Below are 17393 nucleotides of genomic sequence, written 5' to 3' on the forward strand. Positions count from 1 at the left end.
ACAGCCTTCAGAGCTGAGAGCCCTGAACAGAGATTTACCCACATATTTATTAAGAGCAAACCAGTCATTAGCATTGTTTCTATGGATATTAAATTAACTAAAAGTATCCCTTATGGGAAACGAAGGGATGGGCCGAATTAAAGGAATAGGTTAGGCTAGTTAACTGCAGCAGGAACACGCCCATAAGGCACAGATCGGTCATGCTGTTGTTTGTGGCTTAAGAATGCCTTTAAGCGGTTTTCCGCCCTGGGCGGGCCAGGTGTTCCTTGCCCTCATTCCCATAAGCCCACAACCTCCCAGCGCAGGTGTTAGGGCCGTTATGAACATGTTACAGTGCTGCAGAGATTTTGTTTATGGCCAGATTTTGCCGGGGGGGGGGGGGGGGGGGGGGTGGGGGCGGGGCGCGGCTTGCTCCCAGCAGGGAGTAATCACTTTGCATATGGTATTTAAAGTAATGGGGATAGGAACAGAGAGAGACTAGAAGACAATTGAGTCATAGAGCACTCCAACATTTAGAGTTTGGGATCGGGAGAAGAGCCAGCAAAGGAGACTGAGCAGGAGCTGCCAGCGAAAGAAAAGAAACACCAAAATAATGAGGTATTTTGGAAGACAATTGAAGAAATGTTTTAAGGAGACTGTGATTAATTGGGTCTAATGCTCCTGAAAGGCCAAAGGAGATAAAGACAGAGAAATAACATTAGATGGAGTTGTTGAGTGATCTTGTTGAGAAGTTTCAGAGGAGCAGTGGTGGAGATAAGCTAATTCAAAAGAATTAGAGTTTAGCAGAGACCAAGCACAGACAACTGTTTCAACATTTTGCTTTGAGAGATTCCAAGAAATAGGACAGCATTTAAGGGGAATATGGGAGCCAGGAGATTTTGACTTTAACATTTTTTTATATACACCTTTCTACTAAACTCCATGAGTTGACTAATTTTTGTCTGTTTAGTTCACCAATGTATGTTCAGCTCTTAGAACAGTGCCTTGCATGTAGTAGATGCTCAGTAAGTATTTACTGAATTGATAGGAGAGGGAGAAATTGATGTAGGAAAGCAGGATAATTTTAAGAACAAAGAACTTCGAATAGGAGAAAGGAATGAGATTCAATACACAGTAAAATAGTTTAGGAGTCAGGTAGGGACGACTGAGGATAGGTCAGATGCATGTAAGTGGGTAGATGGGTGGGACAAGTATGTAGAAGTTCTCTTTGCTTCTATTTTTATGTGTGTGAAATGGGAAGCAAGTTTACCTATTTCTCATTTCTTTCACTGGCCTAAATGAATTCAATTCAATAAGAAGAATAAAAATTAACATTTTTGAGTGCTTATGCAGCAAAGCACTGTTCTATACTGCTTTACCTATCTTAACTCACTTAAACCTTACAGTAACCCTAGGAGGTAGGTACTATGATGATCTTTTCTTCAGTTTCCATTTCTTCAGCTTCCATCCCCTTAATCATTTTTCTTCTTGGAACCTTACCATATTACCTTTAAAAGAACAAAGTTCAGCCCAAATTACCATGCAACCCAGCAATTCCACTCCTAGGTATCCACCCAAAAGAATGAAAACATCTCTAGACAAAAACTTGTTAAGAAATTTTGTAACACCATTACTCACAATAGCCAAAAAGTAGAAACAATCCGTATTTCTATTAACTAACAAAAGTATAAAATGTGATGTATTCATACAGTGGAGCCCTATGTAGCAAAAAAGGGGAACAAGCCATTGATATGTGCTGCAGTATAGAAGAACCTTCAAAACATTATGCTAAGTGAAAGAAGCCAGACGCGAAAGACCACATGTGTATGACTTTCTATGAAGTGTCCAGAAAACTGTATAGACCAAAAGTAGATTAATAGTTACCTGGAGTTAAGAGTGAGATGAGGATTGGCTGGAAATGGGCCTAATGGGTGACAAAAATGTTCGAAAATTGAATTGTAGCGATAGTTGCACAATTATGCAAATTTACTAAAAATCATTGACTTGTGCATTTAAAATGGGTAAATTTTATGCCCTCTAAGTCCTACTTCAATGAAGCCGTTAAAATGCTTTTAAAAAGAGAGACAACTAAGGAAAAAAGATAGAAAGATACACACATACACATGTACACTCTAGTCAAGAAACTTGAACATAACTAGGTATTTTCTAGCTTTCGTAGCGTCTTTATATATTATTCTTTATATTAAAGAGTTTTGTGAGGAACTAAGAGCATATAATTAAGATCAAAAAGCCCTGGTCTCATATTCAAGCTCCCCAATTTACTTATCACATGCCTTTAGTCAAGTTTCTTCTTCCTTCAAGTATCAGTTCCTCATCTGTACACGATAATAATATTTTCTGTCTCACTGAAATATCATGGTAGAGGATGTAAAGCCAACCAATCTATGACTATAAGGAAATTTAAGAGTTTCCTCAAAATTAGTAGTACTAGTATTGATATTTAAAAAAAAAATTCATTGTACAAAGTGCTGACTAGTATAAAAAAATCGGAAGTGGATGAATATTCTCCTTATGTTGTGCTAAATAAGCTCATTTTTAAATACTTTTTAAAGGTTGACTCCTTGATATATTTTTACAGTATTAGATTATGACTAAAAACGTTGGTGGCTTTCAAAGGTAACCACATTATTATTGAATTTGTTTTCTTCTTCCATTCAGAATCTAAAAAGTAACTTGTACTTCTATTTTGTATAGCCCAGATTTTAGTACAGTTTTGAATACCTGTTTAAACCGAGGTTTTAGTAGACTTCTAGACAATATGGCTGAGTTCTTTCGACCTACTGAACAGGACCTGCAACATGGTAACTCTATGAATAGGTAAGATGACGTATAAAAATGTTATACTAATGAATGCTCTAAAAAAATGGTGCTTTGCCTTTTTGTTCCAGATAACAACAAACCTAGTAAATTCGAGTGCCTCATTTTTTAACAAATTAAACTCTGTTAAACCAACAACTTCTTCACTAGCAGAAGCTCCTTCTTGGTTTCAGTATTAAAACTTGCAGTCTTCCAAAAACTTTGCCACTATATCGAAGTACTTAAGTTGTGAAATTACCTTTCTATAAGTTGAATTCCAATTATTGTTTTTTTTTTAACACTTTATAATACAAAACTCACAATGTATTTTAATTTTAATGCATTCTCTAATGTTATTCCATTACTGCAGGCCATTTTGGTCTGCAAAATTCAATACTTTGGTCTTTATAATAACCGGGCATTGTTGGTGTAGATTCTCATTTGATGAATTAGCTCCTATAGTTCTACAAATACTTAAATATATTCATTCCAGTCCTTATTATAGAATTAGGAACATTTAGTTAGTGCAATTGTTAGTGATTTTAATCATAACTATTACTAAATCATGGACTTCTGTATGCCAGAAGGTATCTTACGGTTTTTTTTATCTTTATTATCCCAACACAAGTATCTTTGGTCTCACATTAGAATTTACACTCTTTAAGGATTTCTATTTTGCCGTTTTTTATATCAAAACTCAGAATATAACAGGTACTAAATTAATGTTGACTGACTGTAAACTCATTCATTAAAATTTGAGACACATTCTTTGAAGTAGCTTTAAAATTTTTTTTTTAATTGGGGACACAGTAATTGATAGGCAATATGTATGTGCGATATCCAATTTAATTCTTAAATGCATAGGGCCAGAAGTTATTTACCTGATTCTCTGAGACCCTTCTTTATTGTACAGAAAAGATTAATTTGACATTGACATTAAGCATTTGGAATGCTTACAGACATAAAGTTTGTTTTCTGAAGTAATTTAAATATCAATCTAAAGTCTTAAAAAAAATGTTTAAGTTATACAAAAATAAATTTCGGCTCAAGACCAATCCTATATACTGTATAAATCAAGGTGCTCAATTAATAAAATTTCACTATAACCTGTATATAGCAAGATATTCGTTATTTCGCAAGTGGTGATACGTAATTATAATAGTTATTTTAACATAAGCACATACGTGATTTTGTACACTGAAGAATTGTAAAAATTATACTACAGCCACATCAGCCATGATGGCGTTTGTTTTCTGAGCTATAGAATTCATTATCTACACTTTCATATACAACCTACATGTGCTACCTTGAATTGGAGTTTTATTCCTCAATTACATTTTAAGCCTCCTCTCAAAAGTCAAAGACTATCTTGTGCCATTTCATATCTCTTTACTCATACAAGGCACTCAGTATATATTTTCTATATAAGTTTTTCTATTTCATTTCAATAATCAACTTCAGGCTCCATGATTGAACGCTAGAAACATTTCCATCAAGCCTATTGCCATCATTGTTTAATATGTTGTGAAAGTCTAGCCATCATAGTAAGTAAAGAAAAAACAAATGGCTAAGGCCTGTAATCCCAGCACCTTGGGAGGCTAAGACGGGCGGATTACACTAGCCCAGGAGTTCAAGACCAGCCTGGGAAACATAGGGAGAGACCCTATCTCTACAAAAACTATAAAAATTAGCTGGGCACGTGGCACATGCCTGTGGTCCCAGCTAATTGGAAGGCTGAAGTGGGAGAATCACCTGAGCCCGGGAAGTCAAGGCTGCAATGAGTCATGATGGTGCTGCTGCACTGTAGCCTGGACAAAGGAGTGAGAACCCCCCGCCAAAAAAAAAGACAGAAGTAAGGTTTTTAACTATTGGCAAAGACACAAAGTACATTATTTATGTGTATTATGATTAATAAGCCAGACCTCTGAAGAGAATCAACTGAAAAATGAAGTAAACTAATAAAGGCTTTGATTTTTTATATATATGTATATAAAAATATGCAACATATATGTATTATATGTATTACATATGCATATAATATCATGTATAATGGATATTTAAAAGTCAAAAGTGTAATATACCAGAGGTATATTACAATAATAATGGCAGCTAATACTTTTTCCATGTGCTAGTTTGATGATAGGTATTTTTCAGAATATATCTCATTGAATTCTTACAATAATCCTAGGAAATATGTGCTAGTATTCTTCATTTTCCAGGTGAGGAGACTAAGACACAGAAAAATTAAATTACTTCAGGTCAAGTGGTAAAGCCAGGTGTTCAATAATGTCTATCTGAGATAGATTTTTAGATTTTTAATTTTAATTATTCTCCAACACTATGATTAATTAAGGTTTAAGAATGTAAGGAGAGTTAAAACTAGAAAAGCTGTTTTGGTAATCCATAACATTAATAAGCTAATAAGATAAAAAACATTATCTTCAGTGTTGCTGAAAAGACATTCAATAAAACAACATTTATTATGAATAAAACCTCTTACTAGAAATAAAAAATACATTTTTATGTAATAAAATAATATTTGAGTCAGGTGTGATAGCTCACATCTGTAATCCCGATGCTTTTGGAGGCCAAGGCAGGAAGATTGCTTGAGGCTAGGAGTTCAAGACCAGCCTGTGGAACATAGCAAGATGCCCTCTCTACAAAAATTTTAAAAACCATCAAGAGGATTGCTTGAGCCCCGGAGTTCAAGGCCACAGTGAGCTATGATCATGCCACTGTACTCCAGTCTGAGTGACAGAACAAGACCCTGTCTCTTAAAAGTAAAAAATAAAAAAGAGTATTTGAAATCAAAAGCTAATATACTTAACAGTAAAACTAGAATGATTTCCATTAAGTTCAAAAACAGTATAAAGATGGTCACTATTGACAGATTATTCAGCGTCATTCTATTATTCTATCTAATGGAGTAAGGCTAGGAGAAGACCAATGTTGAGATCCAATTAAGGAAAGCAACTGATTTTTTTCTATACTTATATCTCGAAAATAGGTAACTTTTACTGTTGGATAGTGAAAAAAGAAGGAAAATAGACAATTTACTGAGTGTTCTTACCATTTTAATAAACTGTTAGTTGACTGTTGGTTTTCTAAGTTAAACTCATGCTATCTTTAAAAATGATACCAACTTTGAAAAGGGAGAAGAAAATGCTATTATTACATGAAGGTGACAGACTTTATACTTAGAAACCCAAGAGAATCAACTAAAAAGTGTAAAATTAGCCTTCCAAAATTAATCTATAATCAAAATATTATCAAAATTCTATTGGAGATTAGAGGATGGTTGATTTTTTTCATCTTAAACCTGACAAATGATAATAAAGGTAATCTGGAGGAATAATGGAGTGAGAATGTTTAAACAATTACTGGAAAAGAAGAGCAATGAATATGCTTTTCCTGTATAATATATAATATCAGGTATAATTATTAATGTTACTCATAAAATAATAGGTAAGTCAGTGAAATAGAATATACAATCCAGAAGTAGCCCTAAAATATGTAGGATGTTAGTAATGATTGTGGGCAAAATGTACGTTAGTAAGACAAATAACAATTAGTCATTTTACAATGACTAATAAAATTCAGGAGGTTTAAACCTTTAAATATACTAAGTAAAATCAAATGAACTGATCGAAAACAGGTGAATCTTTATGTGACCTCAAGACGGAGAAGGTATTTCTAAGAATGAAAGTAAGGAACTTTATATGAAATAAGGATAGGTTTGACTGTGTAATTTTTAAAACTTATAGATCAAACAAGCTTTTATAAGCTTTTCATCAATATTAAATGCAAATAATATATAGGAGGAAATGTTTGCTCTGTGTGTGTGTATATATATGTATATAATACATGAGTGTAATGACGTTATATGCAGAACTTTTGCACATCAATTAAGGGAGCAAACACGTAAGGAAAGACAAATTTTCTTTCGTAGAAAATGTGCATCAAAGGCACAGATAATTCACAAAAGAGCAGATGGAAATGGCCAATTTGTTAATCTAAGATTTATTGAACACATGCTATGAATCAGGCACTGTATTAGGTTTGTGTTCCCATGGATCTTACAGTCTAGTTGGGGAAATAGTAAATATAATCGTATAAAGTATGAGAAGTGTTATAAAGGAGAAGAACACTGAACATATAATAGAAAAATTTAAACAAAAGTGGACAGTCAAGCAGTTTTCCTGAGGAAATAATTTGAACTGAGAACTAAGATTGGAAGCGATTAAATATGACCCTAGACAGCAGTGGGGCAGTTGACATTCTGGGCAGAAGCCACACTGCAAAGATTTTGAAGCCACCTAAGTACGTTTTAAGACCTGTAAAGAGGCTGGGGTGGTAGCTGAACACTTCTAGAACTAGAAGAAGAGTGGTGTCAGACAAAGCTGGAAAACGCAGCACATACAGATATGGCTGTCATCTGACAACACTGGAAGGCCGCTGGAGAGTTTTGAGCAGGAAAGTGATGTAATGGAATTTACATTGTATGATTTCTTTGACTGCTTTGTGGAGAAGGAATTGGGGAAACAGGGATTGGGGCAAGACACAGCAGTGGATGAATGAAGACTTATTAATCAATTCAACAAGTATGTATTGGATGTCCACTGTACACAAGACCCTTTACTATGTGCTGGGACAATACAGTACATAAGATAGACATGGTATGTAACCTCATGGAGCTTCCATGATAGTGAGGGAGAGACAGAGCAATCAAGTAATCAAAATCATGATAGATTTTGAGAAATGCTACAAAGGTACCATGAAAAAAATAATGCCTGCTTCCCTCAGGAATACATAAATCTTCCCACATCCATTATTCTTTTTTAAGCATTGCCTCAAATCTCAGCATAGCACACTGGTTGTACACCCTAGCTTCGGCACTTGCATGATATTTAACAGGAAATTTCTAGTGCAGCCCTAGGTTGAAATGTATGAGATGTCATATTTAATAAGACTAAATATACAAGCCCAACACAAAAATGAGTCCTGTTGTTTAAGTCATTATATCACATACATACAGTGATACATACATGTATTCATTTATGCATCCAACAAATGTGCTCTAACAAGTTAAAAAGTTGTTGCTGTAGTCTAGGCAAGAGATAATTGCTCAGCTTGGAATCTGTTTGGCAATGGGAAGAATTCTTGGCACTTCTTTATTTGGATATAGGCAAGAGAAAGAAGTGACAAGGATTTTCAAAAGATTTTAAGATCATTAAAAGATTTCTTTTGAGAAATCTTTAGAATATCTGATTGGATATAGACAAGAGAAAGAAGTGCCAGGGATAATGCCCATATTTTCTGCTTCTAGAGCTTGATAGATAATGGTGTGGTTCACTGGAATAGGGGGGGAATACCCAACATTGTTAGTAATTAAGAGAAATGCATATTTAACCTGTAAGATACCATTTTCACCTATCAGATGTAGAAAGATTAAAGAAAAGGATAATGTTGGATGTTGAAAGAAGGCATAATGGAGCAGATACAGTCATACCCTTTGACCCAGTGATTTCATGTTTATACAAAAAGTTATTTAGATTAAGAAAATTTAGGCAAAAACTGAAATACCCAACTCTAGGGAGCTCATGATATAAATTGTCACAGCTAGAGGACAGATTACTGTATAGTCATTAAAAAACAATCAGACAAACACTTTAGAACTTTTAATAAGATGGAAAATACTCATAACAATAAAACTGCAAAAACAGTATGCTTAGGAGGTTAGAGGTTTTTGGTAGACACAACAAAACAAAGATGTGTAAAAAAAAAGCCAGAAGACATTGGTCATGATGTCAATTAGAGTTGTTATTTCTAAGCGATAGAATTGTGGGGTTTTTTTCCTTTTTAATAGATTTCCAAAAATATTCTTCAATGGCTATGTATTACTTTTATAATTAAGATGTTAAAGTCCTATGAGGTCATTTCAGAAAGTAATCATTACTGTGATGATTTTTCAGTCTTTCCAGTGTCAGCCTGCCTTTAGCTAAGATAATTCCAATAGTAAACGGACAGATCCATTCAGTTTGCAGTGAAACACCTAGTCATTTTGTTCAGGTAAGGAGAAAGCTTGGGAGTGTTATTAAAAGCAAATTGTATTCATGGGTGGTGGTCATGTGTGTCTAAGATAAACTTACATTCTCTGCTGAGATGTTTTTTCAAAAAAACACAGAACTTGGAACTACATGTAGAGTGTGGTAGAGTGTCCCATGAGAGTAATAATGGATTATAGCAAATGTGTAAGTTTGGAGTATCTTTATCCGTGTTGTAGTCCAACACTGTGGGACTACATTTTAGACCAGGTATATTATAGTGGTCAGTTGAATTTATATAGCATGAATGTTTTGCATTAAGTTGTGCTAATAAGAAGATTGAGCCTTGAGGCAGATCAAGGATCCCATTCTACACATTTTGAGGAAAACTAAAAAAATTTTTGGAGAAGTAAGTCATTTTAGTGATTAATAAAATGTAACTGTTAATAGTGCATCAATAATATACTCACTAAAAGTTCCATAAACAGTGGGTCATTTAAATGTTTTATCAGACTACCTATAAGTCCGTCTTCTTTCTTCATTTCCATTTGGAATGCATTGAGTAATTCACTAATTCATTGAGTCAGACAGATATTATAAACAAAATAACTTTGAATTTCTGAGTCATGTGCAAACTTGAAAACTGTGTTATAAGTTAAAAAAATTGTTTGCAATACCAATTGCAAACTGCTTCAATAATGTACAATGAGAAGAGACCCTATGGCCTAAGAATAAAGCTGACGTCTTCTTAGTGTAACTTGTCTCAGATAGTTTAGTGTATCCTCTCTGTAGACTTTTTACTCTTGATAATGTGGAGAGCACTGAGACTAAGAGTTTGTTTCCTCCTTTCACTGTGGTGTCATCAGCCTGTCCTTCACACGCACTGTTCTCTTTCTCACCCATAAGAGCTGGGCACTCATGTTGCAGAAGAAATAGTGAATAAGACTGATCTCATTTTACTGAATTTTAAGCTTCACATCTATATCAATGTGAGAAAAAGGTCATAACTTGGGGCATTTAAACTTTACCTTTACCTTTGTCCTCTTCTGGAGAAGTCCCTGACTTGGCCAGTAGGCTGTTCATTTTGACAGATAAGTGGAAATGACAGCCAAGCATAAAGCATCATCAACCTTAATGCTTAAATTTTATGCAGTACACTTTGATTAAAATCGATATAATTGATAATAAAAACAAATGTTTCAGTACAGTAAAAACACCATTGATACTAATGTTTAGTAAAGTTTTTTAGTGTAACTGGATGTATATTAAATGTATATACTAGACCATTGATTGACAAGGGTATAACAATTATAGTTTAATTTTTTAGACTATAATTTATGAGTTAAAATACCAAGTGGTCTTCTTAACGTGTGCTCTACTATTTCCACTTATCTTTTTGTAAAGCCTTTCTTTGCCTTGATTAGAATGTTAATTTACATAAAATTAATCCTTTCAAATTACTGCTATTACTTCAACTACAATGGTGTGTAGGAGAGCCTATTGTGGGAATGCTGTAGAACAGGGGTTGGCAAACTGTACAGGGCCAGATAGTACATACTTTATGCAACATACATTCTCTACAGAAACTATTCATATCTGCTCTAGCAGTGTGAAAGCAGTCAGAAACATACATGAACAAAAGAGTGTGGCTGTTTCAACACAACTTTATATACAAAAACAGGCAGCAGTGGATTTGGCCCACAGGCTGTACTTTGCTGACCCCTGTGGTAGAAGATACTAGGATGGTAGTTCGTAAAGGTAGGGAATGGGAGAATCAGAAAACACTCGAGAAAGGTGTTTTTTCAAATTATTTTCAAATAGCTTTCAAATAACATAAGCAGGACATAAATTATTTCAGATTGCTTTCAGATTAACATGAGGAAATAGCTTTTATAATGTGAACCAACCCTGTGATACATAATTTTTATCTCAGACTACTGAAAACATCCTGGAAGCTGCATCAGGATACAGTATTTGAACAGATTGAAGTCTTTATTATAAAGCTGATATAAACTAACTATGACCTATGAGCCAAATCCAGCCAAGCACCAGCTTTTGTAAGTTTTGTTGGGTGACAGCATGCCCATTGGTTTATGTGTTGTTTATGGCTGCTTTTGCACTACAATGGTAGTGTTTCTGAGACTTGTCCATACACCTCACATACAATGTACCCAGATATACCACAGTCCTCCAGTGTTTAAATCATTTTTAGTGTATAAATTAAAAACTCGATAAGATCCTTAAGATTAGAGTTTTTTCGGCCGGGCGCGGTGGCTCACGCCTGTAATCCCAGCACTTTGGGAGGCCGAGGCGGGTGGATCACGAGGTCAGGAGATCGAGCCCATCCTGGCTAACACAGTGAAACACCGTCTCTACTAAAAATACAAAAAAATAGCCGGGCTGGTGGCAGCGCCTGTAGTCCCAGCTACTCGGGAGGCTGAGGCAGGAGAATGGCGGGAACCCGGGAGGCGGAGCTTGCAGTGAGCCGAGATCGCGCCACTGCACTCCAGCCTGGGCAACAGAGCGAGACTCCGTCTCAAAAAAAAAAAAAAAAAAAGATTAGAGTTTTTTCATAACTCGAAACCAAAGCAGTTTTATTATCAAGTATAATCTAAATTACGAAAAATAAGTAGATTGTTCTATAATATGGCTGATGGCTACTGTTAATAATTTGTTGTGCCAAAGTGAATGTGGACCTGTCTGCTGCTGTTCATGCTGTTGAGCATTCAGCCTGCATTTTCTAAAGCTGACTTGCTATTATTATTATTATTATTATTTTTTAATCTACTGTAACTATTCTGAAAGCTTCATTTGTATCATGTATTTGTACATGATTTGGCCTTCATTTGAAAGGTTTTCTGCCTCTGTTCTTTTCTCATTAGCACAAGACAGTTAAAGTAATGTTACTTAAAGCCAATAAGAGCATAAATATAAACATGCCCTAAAATCAGGAACAACAGTAGGTTATATGTTTTATCCTCTCAATAATCAAGAGCGTGCTTGAGTTTTCTTTACATTTTCACAGAAATCAAAACACAAAATTTCCCCTCAAATTCTTGGGCCCCTGAAAGCATGTCTGTAAATTCTGGTTTGAGAAACATTGATCTAAACCTGTTTCATTGAACACCTAGACTGAATACTTGAAACTAAATAACATCAAATTCTCTGACGAGATAATTTAACCATGAATTGATTGAGATTAGGACATGTCTAAACCTCACTTGGATTTTCTGATATTTAAGAAACAGAGATCACTAGGGCCAGGTTTCCTTCACATTTCAGAGGCTCTCAACCTTTTCTGTCATGGACCCTTTCACAGGCTGGTGAAGTCTATGGACCCCTTCTCAGAACAATATGTATAAGTGCATACAGTAAAATACATAATTAAAGGAAACCAATTATATATAGTTTTCAAAATTTCTTTTAAAATTAAGTTTATGATATAGCAGTATTGCTTCTTTATTCATGCATTAAATACGAAGATATAATGAGAGTTCTGATAACTTCCACAACTGTCATATGACATGAAACTGCCTGTGATTTCTATTGAAGACAAAGTCATACAACCTGCTAATATCATCACAGTTTGTTGCCTACATTCATAATTGAAAGAGATACCAGATTTTGGTTAGAAGTTAATAAAAATGAAGATGTAGTTTTTTCTTATCTTTACATTCGCAAATCCCTTGGGGTGTTAAGAACCCTTACACTATAGTGTATGTGTGGTTCATGTATGTGTGTATATGTAAAATATGCACTTGCTACCTATATTCATACCGTAAGTTAGATCTTCTAGAAAGTAATATGCCCTTAACCATGTTGTGTCAGCTTCCAGCAAAAGTACCTTTACTCCTATAGTTATTTATTCAACAGATACTTATCTAGCACTTGACATACACAAAAATTCATTTGAACACTATTTGGGGTTTTTGTCCCTCAAAGTCACACTTGAACGCTTATGATACCATCATCCCTCATATAAGAACCTAAATAATAACTATCTTCTAGAATTTATTACAAGAAAAACTACTCATTTTCTTAAATGGTTTGCCTCTTGGCCTTTACCACAAAACTTAGAACTGAATTCATCCCTTGATTGCAGAAATTAATTCAAATTTTGTATACTTTTTGCAAACTATAATGTTACATTATCATCTTTGCTAGGATCTGTTGACAATGGAGCAAGTGAAAGACTTTGCTGCTAATGTGTATGAAGCTTTTAGTACCCCTCAGCAACTGGAGAAATGATTTTTCCTTCAAGAAAAACTACAGTGGGGATTCGTTTACTTTTTAAAATACACTGGGTAAATCACCTATACTTAGAGTAACAGTTTGTTATCAAAATGTCTGATAAAATATATTCTTAATAAAAGTCTTCATTTCATAATGAAATCAATTTATTTGGCATCTTAATATATTTTTTTAGATTCATCAACAGACCAGTTTTTGTGGGCATATATATGTACACGTGTGCAAATATCAGAATTGTTAATGATTTGTTACACATGGACATTCGTTCCAAACTGACTAAAAATCAATGTAGATATTTTATATACATATATATATGAATATGAAATTCAGTGTACTTTGCCATATTAATACTGAGGAAAAATATCTGTTGGAGACATAGGTCTAGAATATGTGAATTTTGGGAAAATATGCTGTTTAATTATAATGTTCCCTAGACCGCTGTAAACAGAAGTGAATCTGACTTTTCTCTAGCTACCCTTCAAAATAATAAATTATTTGTTTCAAATATACCTTGATGGAGGACTTTTTTATTCTTATGGAAGTAGTAAATTTCAACAACTATGATGAACTATTTTTCCTTTGCTATTTCTTCACTATATTTTTTAAGGTTTTATTAGCAAGACTTAGAAAGTTACATATTGATTTAGAGGCTAAAATTGTGTTGATGCTGTTTACTCACCTAATTACATAGTTTTAATCATTTGTATGTACTTATATAATTTTAAAAAGTTAACTTTGTATTGATTTTGAATACAGTGAAAATCTTACTGCAATAAACTATTTTAGTAAAATATTATTTTGTTGAGTTAATATTTTTCAGCTATTAATTTACTTATCCCATAGCATTTTTGTTATTATTTCGGAAGAGAGAGCATGCTAGTTTAAGTTTCATTTTAATTGGTCATGTACTTGGTGCTTTTTTGTTGTTGTTAACTTGTTCATTTAGTAAAAAGCAAATAGCTTTACTTTCTGGAGAAGAAATAATTCATTGTCTCTAGTAATACATCTGTAATTCTTCATTTAGAAGGGTAATTAGGGCAAAAGTAAATAAATCATTATGTATCATTAGTATGTTGACATATATTTTCAGTAACATTGTTTTATGTTCCTCCAATATAACATGTAGCTGAACAGTAGAAGGTAGAAAATAAATTATGAGGTCTCTTCTAAGGCCGGCTAGGCCTGGAGCTGACTGCTAGGGAGTTTGTGTCTAGAATGTTTTTAAAAATAGGTAGCGGAGCCATAGCCCTCAACATAGACCTCTGAGCCCACTGGCATTGTCTCTGAGCAGAAGATGGCTGTGCCACTCACATATGCTAATCTTGGCAAATCTGCCAAGCATGTCTTCACCAAGGGATATGGATTTGGCTTAATAAAACCTGATTTGAAAACAAAATCTTAGAATGGATTGGAATTTACAAGCTCAGGCTCAGCCAACACTTAGACCACCAATGTGACAGGCAGTCTGGAAACCACGTACAGATAGAGCGAATATGGCCTGATATTTACAAGGAAATGGAACACTGACAACACTCTAGGCACCGAGATTACTATGGGAGATCAGTTAACATGTTGACTGAAGCTGACCCTCCATTCATCCTTCTCCCCTAACACTGGGGGGAAAATGCTAAAATCAAGACAGGATACAAGCGGGAGCACATTAACCTGGGCTGCGACATGGATTTGGACGTTGCTGGGCCTTCAGTCCGAGGCGCTGTAAGTGCTGGGTTATGAGGGTTGGCTGGCCGGCTACCAGGTGAATTTTGAGACCACGAAGTCCTGAGTGACGCAGAGCAACTTTGCGGTTGGCCACAAGACTGAATTCTAGCTTCACACTAATGTGAATGACAGGACAGTTTGGCAGGTCCAATTACCAGAAGGTGAGCAAGAAGTTGGAGACTGCTGTCAGTTTCTCTGGGACAGCAGGAAACAGTAACACTCATTTCGGAATAGCAGCCAAGTATCAGATCGACCCTAAAGCCCACTTCTCCACTAAAGTGAACAACTCCAGCCTGATAGGTTTAGGATACACTCAAAGCCTAAAGCCAGGTATCAAACTGACACTGTCAGCTCTCCTGGGTGGCAAGAACATCTATGCTGGTGGCCACAAACGTGGTCTCGGACTGGAATTTCAAGCATAAATGAATGCTGTAGAATTGTTTAAATCATTTTGCAGCATAGCTGCCTTCAGAATTTAGTGTATCTTTTAATGTATGTCTGGGTTGCAAGTATTGCTAAATGTCATGTTGGACCTCCAAGTTAAAGATGATTCAGCTTTAAGGTGTTACCCTTTCAGAGGTACAGAAGAAACCCAGTTCCAAAAAGGTCCTTTCAGTGATAGATTTGGGGAACTTGGTGGCCCCTGTAGAGATGCCAGGTTTCTTTTTTATCTAGAAATGGCTGCAAGTGGAAGCTGATAATATATAGGCACCTTGTAAATTCATATTGAGTAAATGAATGAAATTGGGATTTCCTGAGAATTGAACCTGGTTTCCTAACCATAATTGATGAGAGGCTCGTTGCGTGATGGTGTGTACAAACTTACCTGAAAGGGACCTTTGTAAGACAGATCTTCATGACTTGTTCCCATCCCAGTTCTTCATTACCTCTTTTACACAAAAAGATCTATAGGGTGTGGTCACTGTTTCTTTTGTGCAGTTTTGGGGTAGAGAGGGTGAATGTGATGAAACCAATAATTCAGGACTTAATTCCTTCCTGAGTTGTGTTTTTTTTTGTCCTTGCGTCAGAGTATAAAATAGCTTCCAGGAGCTCCAGCTATAAGCTTGGAAGAGTCTGTATAATTGTAATCACAGGTGACAGCACTCAGAATCTAAATTGGGCTTATGTGGTATTCTCACCACTCTATTTATTTTTTAGCAGTTTAATGGATACATTTTAGAGTCTTCCATTTTGTGTGGAATTAGATCCTCTTCTTCAAATGCTGTAATTAACTTAAAAAAAAAAAAAATCTCGAGCAAAATATTGAAAACTTAAAAAAAAAAAAAAAGATAATTGTCCAGCCTGGGCAATGTGGTAAAATCCTCTGTCTACAAAAAAATTAGTCAGGCACAGTGGCATGTGCCCATAGTCCCAGCTATTTGCAGTGATGAGGTGAGAGAATCACTTGAGCCCAGTAAGTCAAGGCTGCAGTGAGCTATGATTGCACCACTGCACTCTAGCCTGGGTGACAGAGTGAGACCGTGTCTGGAAAAAAAAAAAAAAAAAAAAAGTGGAGGTGGAGAGGAGGGAACATGCTTCTTTCCAAAATTTGACAAAATATGATATTCTCATTTTTAATAGGGTAAATGAAAAATAGCATTTTGGGAAATTAGGGAATGTGTGTGTAATGGGCACGCATCTCTTCCAATAAAATTAACCCAGGATTTCATCCAGGAAAAATTTGAGACTAAACAGGTGTGGCCTTGTAAGATACAAATTTGATCAGCTGAAAATTATCTCCTGGAATCATACGCATCTGTATAATTGTGGCAGTGGAAGAGACGACAAGGTAAAAACCACATGTATGTAAAGCTACTTGGGAGGCCGAGGCAGGAGAATCACTTGAACCTGGGAGGCAGAGGTTGCAGTGAGCTGAGATCATGTCACTGCACTACAGCCTGGGTGACAGAGTGAGACTCTGTCTCAAAAAAATGAATAAATATAAAAATAAAGTTAATTGGTCTTAGATAGTACATATCTGCTTTCTAATAGTATAGCAGGAGCCCTCTCATCAGAAACCTTTAGTTAATCTAAAAAGTTAGGTAGATCAGGATGTCATAAAAAATACATCTATAGACATTTTAACTTTAAATGTTCTATATTTATCATTTATTTACTATAGGATCCAGGTTTTTTCTAACTTTTTAGTGTAGGTCTACTCAGTTGGGCTGTTGGTGACATAGTGTGGTACAGCATAGCTGCTTTCCCATATAGGTCTGCTGATAGATGCTCTCTAATTATCTTTCTTAAATTCCTGGCCTCAAGGATCCTCCCACCTCAGCCTCTCAAGTAGCTGGGATTACAAACTGGAGCTTGTAATCTAATTATCTTTCTTGTACAAACTACATGTAATGTCATAGGTGTCATAGGTGTGAACCAGAGATGCAGAATTCTTGAAGATTTTTACTATATTTCCCCCCAATCTTTTAGAACAGTTTTGCCCACACTTAACCAATAGCTTATTATTATTATTATTATTAATTTTTAAAGTCAACAAACTTTTATCTAGTCTTTCCAAAGTATTTAACTTTGCTTTCACGGAAACTACAACTCTTCACACTTGGATCATTGGCTCTTAAAATC

General features: G+C 35.2%; 1 protein-coding gene and 1 pseudogene across 2 annotated transcripts in view; both read left to right on the top strand.

Annotated features, from left to right (window-relative positions):
* PEX3 (peroxisomal biogenesis factor 3) overlaps positions 1–17393 on the top strand; it is a 56500-nt gene that overhangs the window by 24836 nt on the left and 14271 nt on the right. Inside the window, 3 exon segments of one of the 2 annotated variants that reach the window (NM_001257927.1) lie at positions 2695–2817; positions 8769–8865; positions 13005–13789. The exons of the other annotated variant lie outside the window; for it this stretch is intronic. Coding sequence (NP_001244856.1) covers positions 2695–2817; positions 8769–8865; positions 13005–13088 — 304 coding nt within the window. The 3' untranslated portion in view covers positions 13089–13789. 2 annotated transcript variants of the gene reach the window in all.
* LOC704929 (non-selective voltage-gated ion channel VDAC1 pseudogene) lies at positions 14625–15360 on the top strand (annotated as a pseudogene).

Source organism: Macaca mulatta, chromosome 4 (assembly GCF_049350105.2).
Source record: "Macaca mulatta isolate MMU2019108-1 chromosome 4, T2T-MMU8v2.0, whole genome shotgun sequence".
NCBI lineage: Eukaryota > Metazoa > Chordata > Mammalia > Primates > Cercopithecidae > Macaca > Macaca mulatta.